Source organism: Eleutherodactylus coqui, chromosome 1, assembly GCF_035609145.1.
Source record: "Eleutherodactylus coqui strain aEleCoq1 chromosome 1, aEleCoq1.hap1, whole genome shotgun sequence".
Lineage (NCBI taxonomy): Eukaryota > Metazoa > Chordata > Amphibia > Anura > Eleutherodactylidae > Eleutherodactylus > Eleutherodactylus coqui.
In genome coordinates this window covers 467,196,022-467,209,439 of record NC_089837.1, presented here as the reverse complement: position 1 = coordinate 467,209,439, position 13,418 = coordinate 467,196,022, and the positions used below count along the sequence as shown (strand labels likewise).

Genomic DNA, 13,418 nt, shown 5'->3' with positions numbered 1-13,418 from the left:
GAACTGGGAGCTACAATACTGCAGAAGGACTGGCAGAATGCATTCATCTTTACCCATAAATGATCTATCGCCTGTGCTGCCCAAAAAAAAAACCTACAAGATTATGACGAGATGGTAGAGATACCCAGTCTGCCTTCATGCCATGTTCCCTTTGGTGTCCGAGATGTGTTGGCGCTGTGGAACAGATAGGGGTACCATGGTGCATGTGGGGTGGAGCTGTAACCTGCTGTATCCCTTTTGGGAAAAGGTAATCTATACATACAACAGAGTTAGTCTGCAAAAAATTGCCAATAGCCCCCAAATTGCCCTACTATCAATATTGCCTGGAACAATCGGCTCACGAAAAAGAGCCTACTTTGCTTCTGCCTGGCAGCTGCTAGGACGGTTGTTCCGCACCATTGGCGCTCTACACGAGTCCCCTCCTTATCTGAATGGCATCAGAAGATGTCGCACCTATGTCACATGGAAGAACTTTGCACAGAACACTCAGGGGACAGCGAGAAATTTATATCAGTATTGCAGTCTTGTTTGTCGTTCGAGAGCACTGCAGAGTTTCTGAACACTCTCGTGTAGAGGCCACTGGGTGGGCTACGGGGGTGCATCAGGATCCGGTCGAGTGGAGGAGCCAGATAAATACTACCATTCCCACTATGATTCTAAGGCACAAAATTTCCCTTCTCCTACTTTCCCTTTGTTTACCATGTCCCCCCACCTCCCTTTTTTGTTTTGTACTTCAATTGTCATTATTTGGGTGCCTTTCCCACCCTCCCTTTACTCCCTACTTTGTTTTTCTTTGTTGTCTAGAATTATCTTTTTCTGCATACAAAGACCACTGGGACCTTTTGCAGTGGATCAATTTTATGCTGAAACAGGTATACTACAACATTTTCCATGCTCACAGGTTTTCATAGTTCTCAGCATTGGTAACTAAGAGCACAACCTAATAATCCAACAATTTAAGGAGGTAGGAAGAATAAGAGTTAAAAGTATACTTCGGCTTATTGCCTGTTCAAATTGTTATTGTTTTAGTAATAATAATATAAATGTGTTTCTTAAATAAGTCTATGCAAACATATATATATATATATATATATATATATATTCATATATCCACCTTCATAGAAAACAGCTAGCAGTGAAATGGTTAACTAGTTCAATAATGTACACTATGTGTGTGTTGCATTCTTGTGCTGGTATCTCCAACACACTGCTACACACAGTTCCCAGGACTTGGCACTATCTACAGATGTGTTTCTTTTGAGAAAGACCTGCAATGCCCACCGCTCATAAGAGGGGGTTTGCTCCTTATCCCCTCCCTTTGATTCCTTGGTTGCAGATTGGAATATTAATAAAATCTATGCTACATGGGTATATAGGAATTACATGTTCACATAGCAACATACATCTGGGGGCTAAACATATGTTAATCATCAGCGTCATTACATACTAGGCCAATCATGAGTTGTTATAATGTTGAGAGGGGTATGCATGTAATTGTTGCGTCATATTCAGTATAACTGTATTTTACTTCCTTTCAATAAACCAGAAGGGTATAGGGGTTGATGGACAGCATCTGTGAGTTCGAATACATATATTCATGCATGAAGCTTCTCATTATAACTAGAGATGAGCAAGCATACTCGTTAAAGACAAATACTCGAGCAAGTATTGTCCTTTTCGAGTACCTGCCCGCTAGTGAGAAAAGATTTGGGGGGCGGCGGGGGAGAGCGGGGGGAACGGGGGGGAGATCTCTCTCTCTACCCCCACTCCTTCCTGCTCACTCCCGCAACACAGCGCTCACCGCCGCCGGCACCTGAATCTTTTCTCACGAGCGGGCAGGTACTCGAAAAGGACAATACTCACTCAAGTATTTGTCCTTAACGAGTATACTTGCTCATCTCTAATTATAACCAATCTGAAGCAAACCAGTGAAATCTTCTAGAATATGATTTATTCCCATAACATTATATTTCTGAGTTATATACGTATTATTAGGTCCTGCGTGACCCTTGATGGAGAATTTGTACTGCATTTTTGAAAAAATTGTACCTAATAAAAACAGATTAAACATAAAAAGATAGATTTTTGTAGTCTGGTGTCCAACTCGTATCCAGAACCTGTGTTGCACCACCATCAGCGACACTGGCTAGGATAGAAAGGTGTTAGGATACACAGTCCATTGCAGCTTGCTACATATGAAGTTCTGTAGCCACATACTGGTCACAGTGCCCATGCTGAGATCTACAATGGGCATGTGAGCTTCAGGACTGGTCCATGGAGCAATAGAAAGTGGCCTGTTGGGATGAAACAAGTTTTATTTTTCATCTTGTGTAAAGCAGGGTGCATCTGTATCACTTACCAATGTATCCAGGTATAATGTGCCTCTTAATGGACTGTAAAAGTTTAGTACCGTGTTACCTAGTAGAGCAAAATGTGATTGTTCTCAGTAAAAGAAACCAAGTTATCTTGTAGATATGATACCTGTTTAATGGCTAAAGACGCATTTGTATAAATGCATATACACATAATATTAATATAAATGCTTCTGCAGATCTGTTCCATTATGCCTGAGGAAGAACCCTGAGTAGGTTCGAAAGCTCGCTATAACATCATGAATTTTTGTTTAGCCATTTAAAGGTATCATATCTACAAGATTACTTGGTTTCTCTTACTGAGAGCAATCACCTCTTAATGGACTATAACTGTCTGTGCTACAATTTATTTGCTTATTTATTTTTAATAGCTAAAGATTATTGTCAAAGTTATTACACTCATTAAATCTGGCTGCATTGGTGCCTCGGGAGAGAGTTGGCTCCAGGATGCACTATGGAATGAAGGTGAGCCAGCAGAAGCAGTTTGTTACTTGGTCTCCAAATTTCCCAGATGTCAATCTGATGGAGCATCTTCAGAATGTTGTGGAAAATCATGTCCAACCTGTAGAGGTCACACCTTGCAATTTGAAGGCCTTCAAAGACCTGTTGCTAACGTCTTGATGTCGGATAACACAGGATACCTTCAAAGGGCTTTTAGAATTCATGCCTGGATGGATCACAGCTATTTTGGTAGAACAAGGTACATCTATACAATATTAGTCAGGTGGTTTTTATTATCAGTACCGGGTTAGTATTACATAGTCCTACTTTAAGAATCACTATGAGTGGCATTTAAAGGAGTATTTCCCCCTCGGCTTTTCACAACCGAGATATAAAGCCACTGCTATAGTTACCGGCTACCAAGCTGGTAGTTACAAAAACAACAGAGTGCTCCAGCCCAGCGCTGTTTCCATAGCCCGATTGCAGTGAATGGGAGCTACGGAAACAGCATCACATGGAGCGCTACACTGTTTCCGCAATCCGGGACGTTATGAAATAGCATAGCGCACTTTGCTACACTGTTTCCATAACTCTTATTCACTAGTTAACGCAATGATAATGACTGTTCTCTTCTGCATTCATGGGGCTGAATTAGACTGTGTTCACACAATGCAGCTGAACTGTTGTTGAGGTCTTCCTGCGATGCCATTGGAACTGTGCCAACATACAGGTTGATGTGAATTTGTAGGTGATTCTAGCTAAAAGCAGTTTGATTTTTAATGGTCGAGCAGTAAACTGCTGTTTTACTGAATGAACACTAACAATATTGGATTTAGCTGTAATTAATTTAAAACCCTGTTGATTTGCATGTTGGTGCAGTTACTGCAAAGGTGCGATTGCAATATGTGAACCCAGCTTCAATTTAGTCTTAGTTTAATGACACTTCATTCTGTTAATTATGGAACATTACAGCTGCCATAAAGCACGCATATCCTGCTTTAGGCTGCCTGCAGACGGGCGGAAATTCCGCGGCGGGATTTCCCGCGGAATTTCCGCCCCTGGAAGCTGCCATAGGATTGCATTAACAAACGCAATCCTATGCAGACGGACGTGATTTGGCCGCACGAAATCTCACGTGACAAACAAATCGCGGCACCGGTCTCCGGCTCCGCTCTGCGCATGCGTCGGCTGCCCGGCAGCTGGCACATGAAAGAGCCTGGGCCGCGGGTGCAGGTGAGTGCCACGCTGCTCTCTGCAGACGTTCGGGTCGGGTCCCGCTGCGAGAATTCTCGCAGCCGGATTCAACCAGGCCGTCTGCAGGTGGCCTTAATGAGTATACAGGAAGGATCAGTGTATCTCCAATATGGCCGTAGCTAGGAAAGTTTTTAAAAAATGGCTACAACATTTAGCAAAACATATACATTTTTCTGTTCTACAGACTTGCATCTATTTAATAAAACTAAGGCTGAATGCACACGGTGGGTCAGATTCCACAGCAGAATCTGAGCCAATGCCCAGCCAGTGACCCCTGCGTACCTGTCCGGGTTCCTCATAATCTGTATTGTGGATGTGCCAACGAGCGCACATAGTTTAGTGCAGTATAGTTTATGCCGCTCCATCGCTAGAGCATGACGCGGATTCCGTGGTCCGCCCGCAGTGTCAGCTACGGACAAGCTGCAGATCAAACGGCTTCCATTGACATCAATGGAAGCCGTCTGAGCGGAATCTGTGCTGAAATAGAAAATACTGCGATCTTCTCTCAGCAAGCTGAAAATCGCAATTGATTTCTGCTCATGGACAGGGAAAAGCAACTTTCAATAGCATGTTAATGGGTAGTATTTGCTGTGGAATCCGGAGGCGGACGTCCACTCCAGATTCCGCAATGCAAATCCGGCTGTGTGCACCCGGCCTAAAATGAAATACATGAGATTGTCATTAAGACGTGAGTATTCATAAGAATGCCCTGTCAGCAGGATTGTCCTTTCACTGTATAAACCAATGTGAATAAGAAACATGGCACAGAATAGGCAGACGAGTTTAGTCTTGTTAAACACACATTTTATGTTTCAAAGGTCTGTTGAGCAACAATTTGGGGTGTTTTCAGAGAGCGCAACTCAACATGAAGTTGTACTTATAGATTCTACAACTAAATTACTCCACCCCTGGTGCTCTGATACTTTCTGTATCTTGGTGACCAAGGCTGTTGGTGAATATTCATGCACTTTCACTATACAATATCACTCTTTTCATGATAAATTTCCATTATTCTATATCACACATTCCTTGGTAAGGAACCACCAGTAGTATATCAATGGGGGTTTTGCCACTGATGAGCTGTTTGCCGAGCTGGTGTGTTCATGCAGGAAGCAGACAACTCCGTTCCAACAAAAGTGGTCAGGTTTGGTATTGCAGCCAAAGTTCCCATTGAAGTGAATGGAAACTATGCCTGTAATACCAAGCCTGGTCACTGCAGGCATAACAAAGCTGCCTGCTTCCTTGATAAATCAGCTGAGTGAATGTGCACATCGACCTGGTGAACAGCTAATTAACAGGGGTCCCGGGTGGTGGACCGCCACCAATTTACTATTGATTGCCTGTCCCAAGAATAGGCCATCAATCGTTTACAACTAGACAATCCCTTTAATGCAGATCCTAAGGATAGGTGGAAATTTATAATCATGCATCTAAGGGAAAATTTAATTTTCACAATGTTTTTAACCCCTTCCCGCTCCAGGACGTACATTTTCGCGGGGCGACCTCTCTGCATACAGTGCGGGCGTCAGCTGTTTACTACAACTGACACCCGCGGGCAATATCTAACAGCAGCATTTAAATTCCCCGAACAATGTTTGGGGGTCCCGCACCCCCCCCCCCCCCCCCCAGCGGTGAGATTGGAGGAGCCGTGCAGGTGTCATGGCAGCCTTTGGAAAGGCCCCTAGGGCTGCCTTAGCAGACTGCCTATCAAATGGCAGTATGACGTAATGCTCTAGCATTACGTCATACTGCAGGAGCGATCAAAGCATCGCTGGTTGTAGTCCCCCAGGGGGACTTTAAAGTAAAGTTTTAAAAAAATCAATAAAGTTTTATTAATTGTAAAAAAAAACAAAATGTTATAAAAGTTTGAATCACCCCCCTTTTGCCATATCGATTATTAAAAAATCTAAATCATAAAAAAAAGTACATGTTTGGTATCGCCGCGTCCGTAAAAGTCAGATCTATCAAAGTAGCACATTATTTTTCCCGCACAGTAAAAGTCGTCCGAAAAAAAAGAACGCCAGAAATGCACTTTTTCAGTCACCCTGTCTCCCATAAAAAATGCAATAAAAAGCGATTAAAAAGTCGTATATATTCCAAATTGGTACTATCGGAAACTACAGGGTATCCCACAAAAAATGAGCCCTTGCAGAACTACGTCAATGGAAAAATAAAAAAGTTATTGTGCGCACAAGATGACGGCAGAAAATAATTGAAAAAAATTAAATGTCTTTGAAAAAAAAAGTGCAGTATAGTAAAAAAAAAACTATACAAGTTTGGTATCGTAGCAATCGTACCCGACCCATAGAATAAAGTTATCATGTCGCTTTTGTTTTAGTTTGTGCGCCGTAAAAACAAGATGCACTGAAAGATGTCGTAATGTTGTTTTTGAAAAATTTTACTCCACTTATAATTTTTTAACGTTTTTCGGTACATTATATGGTACTTTAAATAGCCCCATTAAAAACTACAACTCGTCCCACAAAAAACAAGCCCTCATACAGCGATGACGATGGATAAATAAAGGAGTTATGATTTTTTTAAAGGGGGGAGGAAAAAACGAAAACGAAAAAAAAAAGGTCCGCATCATGAAGGGGTTAAAGGTCTTCAAGTCTGGATTTTATATTATCTTATGCACAAAGGGGCCCTTTAAACCAGAGACAGAAACAGAAGTACACTGTACTCCAGTGCTGCACAGCTTGTGTCTTTAGGGCTACATGCAGCCTGCAATGCCGTTCTGTGTGGCTCCTAACCATCTGATCGCAGACATGACAGGATGAGGGTAAATCCTGCAGCTTCGAGCCCATCCTGTTCTTTCTTTTTTTATATGCAAATGAATCACGCCATTTTTTTGGTTTTTATATGTATGTATACTTGTGTGTGTGTGTGTATATATATATATATATATATATATATATATATATAATACCGCAACGCCCGTGGACAGGGGGCCTAAAAGGGGCACAGTTTTTTAACAGAATAGATTATACTGGATCATAATAGTTACATTCATATACACTGAATGGCCACTTGATATATCCTTTTACCTTCAGGACTGCAGCAATTTGTTGTGGCATCCACCACAGGTATCAGAGGGCCCAAGGTGTTCCAAAAACATTGCCCACTCCATTACTGCACCTCCACTAGCATGAACTGTTGATACTTCTCAGAAAGGGTTGATTGATTCATGCTGCATTCATTTTACTCTATCATATAGTACAACAGAAATCTGGATTCATCTGATCGGGCAGTGTTTTCCTGCTGCTCAGTGATCCAGTTTCTGTGCTCATTTGCCCACTGGAGTTTTGGCTCTTTGTTTTCTCTGACAGCAATATCCTTCATACTAGTTATCTACTGTTATGGCCCATTTGAGCTTATGAATGATGACTGTGTACCTCCTGTCCATCAGAACAATTCTTGAAATCCTTCTCCGACCCCTTTTGTCAACGAGTTGTTTACATCCACAGAATCCCTTTTTGCCGGATGTTTTGCCTCGATCACACCATTCTCATATACTCTCAAACCCGCAAGGTTTGCAGTTGTGTAAATACTGTCCCCAGCTAGTTTGGTACTATTGACCAGGTCTTGTTAGACTTTGATCAGATTGTTTGTTTGATTTTCTCATTCTAATGTGAAACCGATCCACTGGTTTTATGCTGCACTCTGAGGTCCTGGGACTAATTTCCATACCTCGAAGCTCCAAATGTGAAGGGGCAGGTGTCTCAAATAAAGTGGCCATGTACATTGGGTTTGCATTTAATGCCATACGATCTACCATTAAGATATTAATCTTTTATTTTTTATTGTAAGGTGGAGCTTTCTACTTCATAGAACATGTGGCTGCCGTAGATGACTCCAGTTGGATTAGTTTTTTTCAGAAAGCCCTGAATCCCTCTTGGAAGTTGATTTTTGATGGATGTAGCATAAGAAAATCCACTTGGAATGACCTGGAAAATGCTAAATTCTCAGAGTTAAACCTTCGGCACATAACAGCTCCCGTGCCTTTAAAGCTCATTGGTCCTCATATTATTGGATATGCTGTGAAATAAATACATATATTGTATCACTCTGGGGAAAATGTTACTCATTCACAAGATTTCCCCATTGTTACCATTGTGAAAAATAAATTTTAGTAAAGTCTTCTTTGTATATTGGTATATTTTGTCTTCTCAGAGTATTATAGCGGACATAATATACAAGGCGATTCAAAAGGGGCCACCCAGAATATGTACCGAACAAAGAAAAGATACAAGTAGAAAACTTTGTAGAACACATAGATGGGGGAAACTTTTTAGCACTATGGTGGTGTCGGTCGGCTACTTCATCAGCAATTGATTGGTGCACTCATTTTTTTCAACATCTGCAATCATTTTTGACTTGTGGTGATGTCATGTTGAGTATTGTGGTTTTTTAAATTCTGTGGTATTGAAAACACTAACCGCATGTGTTTTCAGGTAGATGCCGTTAAAAAACCAGGACAGAATTGAGATCATCCTGATGGTCGATAACAGAAGAAGTAGAGATCCTGACTCACACCACGTCTCTTGGTGCTTTTCTGTGGACTTTCCATGAAAACAGCTAGCACAGCTGTTGACATCTGGGGATCGGAAACACGGATCAGACTACCAGTTCTCGATTTATCTTAAAAGTTTCCCTGAACTTCTGAATCTGTTCAGTTCCTGCCCACACTGGCGGTCTTCCTGGCTCTTCTTGAATGAAATCCTTGGCCACCTGTTGTGAACTTCTGTCACCCACCATCAGGAGGATCTCAATTCTGTCCTGTATTAATAGCATCTTCTGGTACCTGAAAAGACATACAAAACCAAATCGAACGGAAGCAGACAGAAACAAAAGAAATCAATAATGATTTTAATGGACCTGTCTTCTTTTCTGTTTTTCTGCTCTTGGGACGGAATAGAAAAACAGAAAGCAAAACACTGAATTGAACTCGCCCAAAGGGCCTGTTGAGATTCATTATGGCCTCCATTCAGGGGTCCTGTCAAGGTACTCTTAGTGATGCAGCCTGTTTTGGACCTGAAGAAGCAATGATTTTTTAGGGGCTTTTCATCACCGTTTTTCAAAAACCAGAATTTTTTTATTTTTCTATACAACAGAAATCAAAAAGTGGGCAACAGCACTCAAAATACATTTGCCATCAGAAATATAACGTAAATACCAGGTGGTTTAATCTTATAGGTAGGTACCTATTTTTCCCAGGTTAAGAATAAACCACCTGGTATTAGTATTGGGACCCATCTGAGAGCTTGGTCACTTGGACATTGGTAGATGGGCCAATATGATTTCATCAAATTATATACCACGAAACTTGCATTATTTAATGTGGTTAGTGTCTTTATTATTATTATGTATACTTCTAATAGTAAATGTATTTTGAGTGCTGTTGCCACTTTTTGGTTTCTGCTTCAATTGTATGTTGCAGCCATGGTTTAACATGCACCTATAGATGTCTATTGGGAAGTGTATACCTATTTTTTAGCTTTTTTATTTTTCTGTCAACATGGCTGTATGAGGGCTTGTTTTTGCATGGTCAGCTGTAGTTTTTCTTGGTACTAACTTTTGAGTGCATGTAATGTATTGTAAAACTTTTGTTCATTGTTTTTTTTAGGGCAGGGATAAAAAAAAATATACAAATTCTGCCATTGCTTTTTGTTTGTATTTTTACAGCGTCAAGCCACGCTCACACACACCATTGGTAAAATGCTGCGTTTCAAACGTGATTTCCAGATGCATTTTTTAACGTATTGTACACTGTTCGACAGCGTTTAACGCACCTCATCAAGCGCACGTTATTCTGTGAGGCCCAACTGAAATCACTGGAGGCGTTGTACAGCGTTAACAGCGTTGTGTGTAGAAAAAAAAGGATAAAGTAGCTCAACACTGCCCAATAGAAATCTATAGGTGCACATTAAACCATGGCTGCAACATGCAATAAAAGCAGAAACCAAAAAGCGGCAACAGCACTCAAAATAAATTTACTATCATAGGTATACATACCTATAGTCAATACTCTAACCATATTAAATAATGCAAGATTCTTGGTATATAATTTGATCAAATTACATTGGCCCATCTACCAATGTCCAGGTGACCGAGCTCTCAGATGGGTCCTAACGCTAATATCAGGTGGTTTAATCTTAACCTAGTATTAAGGGGAACATTCTGAGAGGTAGGTACCCATCTTTCCCAGGTTAAGATTAAACCACCTGGCATTAGCGTTAGGACCCATCTGAAAGCTTGGTCACCTGGACGTTGGTAGATGGGCCAGTATGATTTGATCAAATTATATACCAAAAACCTTGCCATATTTAATGTGGTTAGAGTATTGATTATAGATATTAATACCTCTGATAGTAAACGTATTTTGAGTGCTATTGCCGCTTTTTGGTTTCTGCTTCAACCGCGGTGTGTGTGTGTGTGACTTTAATCAGACAGCAAAAACGATATGATTTTTTTCTGTGGGTTGGTATAATTACAACAATACAGAATTTTGTATATATACTTTTCTTTTTGCACAATAAAAGCCTTTTTTGGAAAATACTTTATTTATTTGCATTACTGCGCCAGAAGGAGCAGAAAATACCCGACGCAGCAGAAGCACTCTGACGGTGAAAGTGTAGGTTCTCTTAAAGAAGAAAATGGTTAGGTACTGTGTGGGGTAGTAGAACAAAATGTATTGCGCCGTCTGCTGGCTAGATCCAGTACTGTGATAAGGGACATGCTGGAGGGGCCCCCGACAACAGAGCAGCCAGTAATATACAGTAAGAATACCCTGCGGGACGTCTTCCAACATCGGAGCTGTACAGCCTTCAATCAGACGTCAGACAGTGGATTGGAAAGGGTTAACATCCTAATAGAACATCCCAAACAGTGCATTAATAATTAAATTATCAACTGCTGCTGGTTAAAGTTATAGTTAACAAACAATATGATCCAATGTGTAACTGTCTAAAGCTTTTGTAAGGCTGGGTTCCCAAGGGCTGGAAATCTCGCAGAATGTCCGCAGAAGGCCACATGGAAATTCCACGAGATTTCCGCAGCGGAAAGGCTGCTTCAAAACTCGTGCAATTTGGTGCGGGTTTAAAGTGGTTTTTCAGCCTGGATTCCACTGCGGAAATCTCTTACCATAGAGAGAAGTGAGCCTGTCGAAACAGCGCCAAAATTGACATGAGCGGACTGTCAGCAGCGTGTGAACGAAATTTTTGCAAATCTCGTCCACTCTGCTGCTTAGTCTCTGGTTTAAAAAGACATGCGGAATTTCCGAGCGGAAAGTCCACACAGAAATTCTGCTGCAATTCCCCCCCCCCCCCCCCCCCTTGTGAACTCAGCCTTAGGGTGGGATCGGGACAGGCGTCATGTCACAGTGTCAGCCCTGGCACACGTAATCCTCATGCTGGCACATGCGCATTTTTATTTCAGCACTTGATGGGGACACATGTCTGCTGGTGTATGGACTGATTGGCTGGCTGGGATACCCACCTAGCAGACAAACAATCCGTCTTACATTTTGTATATTTATTCTGGCTTTTTCTCATAGTTTATTTTTTTAATGTTTTTCCTGGTCGTCATCCTGACGGACCCATTTGTTGCCCTCTGACCTTGGTAGGGACAGGAAGAGCTCTTAAAGCACCTCCCCTCCACCATCTCTTCAGTGTCTTCCTGTCCCTATTGTGGCTAGATGGAGCAAGCTCCGCGAGTTACTCACCAAGGGCATGCTGTGCTGAAGATCCCCTGGAGGGAAGAGGCCGGGTCTGCATACCGCTTCGGTCCCTGCGTCCCCGGCCTGTGCTGCCCTGGAGCCGTCAGTTGCCTTGTAGCACAGGTCTTCATGTGCGGGTCGGCTTCCGCATGCAGTGATGCTGCTGTCTGTGTCCCGTGTAGTTCCTCTTGGCAGTGGCATTCCTCCCAGCACCAGGGGGGGCGCAGATCGATGACGCTGTCCGCATGACACGGGGGGCGTGGCTATTGGGGAAATTCTGGAATTAGCGCCAAATTCAAATCCCTGCCTCTATATCAGGTTCTACTCCTGCTGGAGGTTATCCTGCAACGTTGAGAGTGCTCCAGCATGTCAGCATGCGACAGCACAGGAGGGAAGAGGCAGACCCCCTGCAAACCGTGAGTGGCTATACGCCAGGAAAGGAATATGCAATTGTCAGTGTGGTTAATTTGAAAGCATATATTTTCCCTTTTTTGTCCCCCCCCCCCCCCCCCCCCCCCTCCACACACACACACGCACACTCTTTGGCTTTTTTTCAGACTGATAAGGAAGATCCAAAGAGCAAAACAGACCGTAGGAAACGGGCTAGGAAATGCGTTATCTGCAATAAGGAATTGGAAGATAACTATAAAAAAAATCGAGACAAAGTTTTCCTCCTGGATGGGAGCTCCCTGAAAATCATCTTCCCAATAAACCAAACCCTGCAGCAAGTTATCTCGGATGAATGGCAGGAGCCAGAAAATAGACTCTCAGTCTCAAGAGATCAAAAACCGGCTGGCATTTGTGCCAGAATATGTCTGCATTTATAGAGAAACCCCAAAGGTGGATATGCAGATAGCCCAGGTGACTAAGAAAACCCTGCTACCCTTTGAGGTTGCATTGCAACTTTCAGACACCATGGACAAGAAGGTTGACTGACTGATAAAAGCATGGGAAGCGACTTCCTTTATCATTGAAGCCAACATTGTGGCGACATCAGTAGCAAGGTCTATTGTCCTGTGGCTGAACCAGATGGAGACCTCAATAAAGGAACAGGCTCCTAGAGAGGAGTTAGCTACCTGCCTTCCCCTTCTAAAGATTTCTACAGGATTCCTAGCGGATACGTGAGTGGAATCGGTTAGATATGGTGCAAAAAATGCAGTAACACTGCAAGATGAGCGCTATGGCTAAAATTGTAGTCGGCAGACATGACTTCGAAGAACAAGCTCTGCGCAGTTCCTTTCCAGGGAGAGTACATGTTTGGTCCTGTCCTGGATAAAACCCTCAAGAAAGCGGAAGGCAAGAATAAAATCCTTCTGGATAGGAAGTCATATAAGAAACCATCCTTCTCAAGAAGGACGTGGCAGCCACCTCCAGAGACCAAAGGAAAAGGGAAAACAGGGAGGTGGTCGTACCCCAAAGGAGGCCAGGGTAAGGAAATTCAGCAGGTTTCTGATCCAACGGTGGGGATAGACTGTCACGATATCTGGGCCAGTGGCGGCGGGTAACATCCAGCCCCTGGGTACTACAAATAATTGAGACTGGATATCAAATTGTGTTTAACTCCCTAGCCCCAAGAGATTTTTCCTAACCTCCCCGGAATCCCCGCAAGAACAGAAAAATTTGGTAAAGGGGAT

At 42.5% G+C, this 13,418-nt stretch overlaps 1 protein-coding gene across 1 annotated transcript in view; it reads left to right on the top strand.

The window, feature by feature from the left end:
- LOC136584914 (thiol S-methyltransferase TMT1A-like) overlaps positions 1–10,625 on the top strand; it is a 35,848-nt gene extending 25,223 nt beyond the window's left edge. The window contains exon 3 of the mRNA XM_066584349.1: positions 7,915–10,625. Coding sequence (XP_066440446.1) covers positions 7,915–8,116 — 202 coding nt within the window. The 3' untranslated portion in view covers positions 8,117–10,625. The remainder of the gene's footprint in view (positions 1–7,914) is intronic.
- The last annotated feature ends 2,793 nt before the right edge of the window (positions 10,626–13,418 follow it).